Source organism: Dioscorea cayenensis, chromosome 18 (genome assembly GCF_009730915.1).
Source record: "Dioscorea cayenensis subsp. rotundata cultivar TDr96_F1 chromosome 18, TDr96_F1_v2_PseudoChromosome.rev07_lg8_w22 25.fasta, whole genome shotgun sequence".
NCBI lineage: Eukaryota > Viridiplantae > Streptophyta > Magnoliopsida > Dioscoreales > Dioscoreaceae > Dioscorea > Dioscorea cayenensis.
The window spans coordinates 1733649-1737589 of NC_052488.1; the positions used below are offsets into that span (position 1 = coordinate 1733649).

General features: G+C 35.6%; 1 protein-coding gene across 1 annotated transcript; it reads right to left on the reverse strand.

Moving 5' to 3' along the window:
* Positions 1-830: 830 nt before the first annotated feature.
* Positions 831-3941, reverse strand: LOC120282300 (vacuolar cation/proton exchanger 1a-like). The gene is given in 12 exon segments (XM_039289079.1): positions 831-1319; positions 1409-1499; positions 1652-1714; positions 1716-1769; positions 1860-1913; positions 1997-2113; positions 2381-2509; positions 2608-2826; positions 2922-3118; positions 3203-3231; positions 3325-3392; positions 3469-3941. Coding segments are annotated over 12 exon segments (1365 nt in total). The 5' UTR covers positions 3751-3941; the 3' UTR covers positions 831-1257.

The following is a 3941-nucleotide window of genomic DNA, read 5'->3' on the forward strand; positions in this document are numbered from 1 at the left end:
CATTAATATTTATGTGGTTCTCGTGTCTTGGCCAAATAAGGCAATCATTCTTTGGCTTGAAACTTTTTGATTTGTTGTGAATAAATTAAGACCATGTGATGCAAGAAGACAAAGCTACCACGTGTATTAAAAGTTATGTAAATATATCAAGCGAATCACAACATTCACAACATATTTTTGGAAAGAGTGTACTTCATAAAAGAAACTTTATGCTCAAACATTGAAGTGAAAGCTTGCAAGTTCAATTGATTAAAATATGGGCAACCATTCAAATATTTCATCATAAATTCTTTTAGAAATCTCCAAGTTTTGATTTATACAATTGCTACAACAAACACTTGAAAATATAGTCTATATGTTAAATGTTTTTGACGATAATGTGAAAAGTCAAAACTATGTATTAACCAACCCACTCACACAGTAAAAAATTTATAGTTCAATAATATTAGCTCTATTACTCAATATTAAAAATTTAAATCTCAAATTTAGATTTCCCTGAGTAAAAATGATAACAGATTTTTAGTTGTGAATACAAAATTATAGTCTAAACATTATCTTTAGTTGTGCACATTTTTTATAGTACCACTTTTGTTGCATTTATAAAAAAAAAATCACACATCAGTTGTTCAACTCACTCATTAGCACATTGATGATGTGGGTGATTTTCCCACTTTACAATAAAAATAAAAAATCAAAACCACTTTGCAAAAAGTTGAAACACAAGTGTCATCACTGCCATGTGTTAAAGTTTTTATAAAATATATCAGTAGCATCACAAATAACAGTCTTTTGAAAATGTGCAACATGAAAGAAACTTCATGACTCAAGAATACGGAAAGACAGATTTAACATATTTATTTGTTGCTACAAATAAAGTTTGATGACCAAAGAAAAAAGAGCACAACTACTTTATTTATTTGTTGCTACAAACAGGTGCACAAAAACCTCCCATCAGGATGCTACAATCCAAACAAAAACCAATTTACATGATACACAAAAGAAATATTGATATATCTAGTTTTGGTTTCCCATTTACTGAATCCATATTCAGAAACAAAATAAATGATCAAACCAAGAAGCTCACCATTGATTTTTGCCACCCAGTAAATCATGCCCTTTTTTTTCCGACTCGAAAAAGCTTAATTAGGCCAATCCATTTGATCTGTGGAGCATTCAATGCCGATGATTAGCATGGATCTACAGCCAAAAGATTAATCGGCACCGCATGATGAATTCAAATCGATGCGAGCTTGGTAGCTAGATCATGATAACATCATTTGTCGCAGAATGATAGCCCGAGCTCAAACCGTTCGGTTGGTCTAGTACAAAATTAAAGTTGAATAAGCGATCGAATTCCAAAAGAGTGTTTTTCAGTGTTTAAATATGATGAGTATGATGTTTTACTTACTCAGAGGTGTCTTAAGAACAAAGAAACAAGCGCCGATAACAATGTAGCATAGTAGAAGAACAATGCCCTTCATATAGTGTGAAGTTCCGTCCTACAAAAAATTAAGCAAACACAATCACCGTGTTAAAATTAATGTCTCTAAAGGTATCATCGTTGATCATTAATGACTAGTTTCGATAATCATTAATGACTAGTTTCGATATAATCAAATGCATATTTAGGAAGAAGAATTTTTCTTATGACCTGAAGAGTGAATGAGGTTACAAGAATCGATATGATCAACGATCCTGTCTCCAAGATCTTAAAAGTCGAGATCCAATTGGACACCCATTGCCCATCCGACGAGCACGCTCAAAGGAACCTAATTAATCATGCCGATGAAGCAAATTAGACATTATCAAAGAACAAGAAAATAATTACACAATAAATGTTGAGGCAAATATTATCTTACCACAAACATGGATATTTGAGTTGCCGAACCCAATGAAACTCCCATTGTAATATCCTGTAATGAACAAGCACATTAGCGAAGTAAATCAAGAATGTAACAAGAAATCATTCGATGGCATTCGTCTTTCCAGTGCTTACCAATTTGTTCTTAAAAGCGAATATGATGGCACCTGCATGCTCTGCTGCATTTCCTACGATTGGCAGTAATATAATGCTGATGAAGCTCACTGATATACCCCATGACGTCGATGCATCCTGGATTAAGACATACCTCAATTAATAAAAGTTCGACATGTATTAATTTGCAATTGATTCGGAAAAAAAAAAATCAACATAAATCAGTTTAGATTGTTCTTTTTTTTTCTCATTCAATAAGTGCTTCTATTAAGACATAAGCATGAAAAATGTGTAAAATATACACCATTTGCTAAGACTAAGGAAGTTTCAATAGCTCATTTGGGATTATTCAATTGAGTTGCTGCAAGAAGAGATGTGTCCAAGAAAATAACTAGTTGGATGTACCTCAATGGTGCCAACAACATATTCAGACAATACGGCAATCACGACCGTCATCACGATCAGCCAAGCCAGAGAACTCGAAAATCCGATCACCGGCGTCTCTTCAGATACATTATCATTCTTATCATCTTCCTACAAAGACATACACCACATGAAGTTAGATATTGTTAAGATGAATGATTTAGATGTATCTTGTTACAAGTGAACTCTTACAAATACAAAATACATACCTCTGGGGACTCAAAGAGACGGCGATGAGTTTTGAGTTGGAAGAAGAGATACGCGACATAGCCAATGAGCATGACAAAACTACAAGTGCGAGATAGCGCGAGCTGAGGACCGGTCACATCCCCCGGCTCACCGGAACCAATGGCATACTTGAACAAGAGGGTTAACAAGTGACATAATGATCCTAATAACAACAGCCCTGTGTTCACCTCTGCTTGTTTCTGCATTGACACAAAATGGTTTCTTGTTAAAATTTTTCTATACTTTTACATGCATATATTTATATCGATTATAGATAGAATGAGGCAATTAATACCGGATCGAAGAGTTGTTCTTTGTCGAGGTTTTTGAGCCCACCGGCGAAAAGAGAAGTGCCGAGCACAAGGAGAAGGTTGGAAAGTATAGAACCCATGAGTGACCACTTGACAACCTCAACCTTTGCTTGGCGCAGGGCAAATAGCGCTATGATCAGCTCTGTTGCATTCCCACATGTTGCATTCAATAATCCGCCAACTACAAATTCATCACCATAATTTACATTCATTACTTTGGTACATCAATAAATAAGAAGAAAGAAAGATTGTTCATTATACATACCAGTTGGGCCAGTGTAAAATGCAATTTGCCTGATGACATTCAGAGAAGTAAACTGTTAGTGACTCATAGCAAAAAAGAAGCTAGAAGAAAAACTCAACACTAAACTCAGAGTGATGACTCACTCAGTGAGAAAACTAACACGCTCGGCAAGAGGTGTTAATCCAAGCAAGCTCAAAGCAAACACCCATGCCTACAAACACCAAAACAAAAATCAATATAATTAAAGTATAGTTTGTAAAAATAACATTTTTGTTTTAAGTGCTAACCCGGCCAAAGTGAAAGTAATGTGCAACAACAGCAAGTGGAACGGCCGGAAAGAGAACAAAGAGTTTAGTTCCGAGAAAGATCTCTTGAAGATTAGCGAGAAATGATCGGAGTAATGAACAAGGAACTTTTGATACGAGAGATAAGTCGGACTTCTTCCTAAGTGAAGAAGACGACATGTTATGCGCTGTCCGGCCATGGCGCATAATCTCCTTGTTCTTGCTATGACTTCCACCACCCAACACCACTACTCCTCCTTCCTCCATTGCTCTAACAGATGCCATTAAGTTATCTTTCTCCTTCTCTTTCAACTTACAACACTAAAACACTAGTGCAAAACTTTGCTACGGTAACAGTACACAACTCAGTGTGCATGCATGAGAGAAACACTTGTGACTACCACACATCATATAGAAATGCAACACATGAGTGCTCTTTCCTGGAACTTTCCTTTTGGCCAATAATGGAGTTTTGA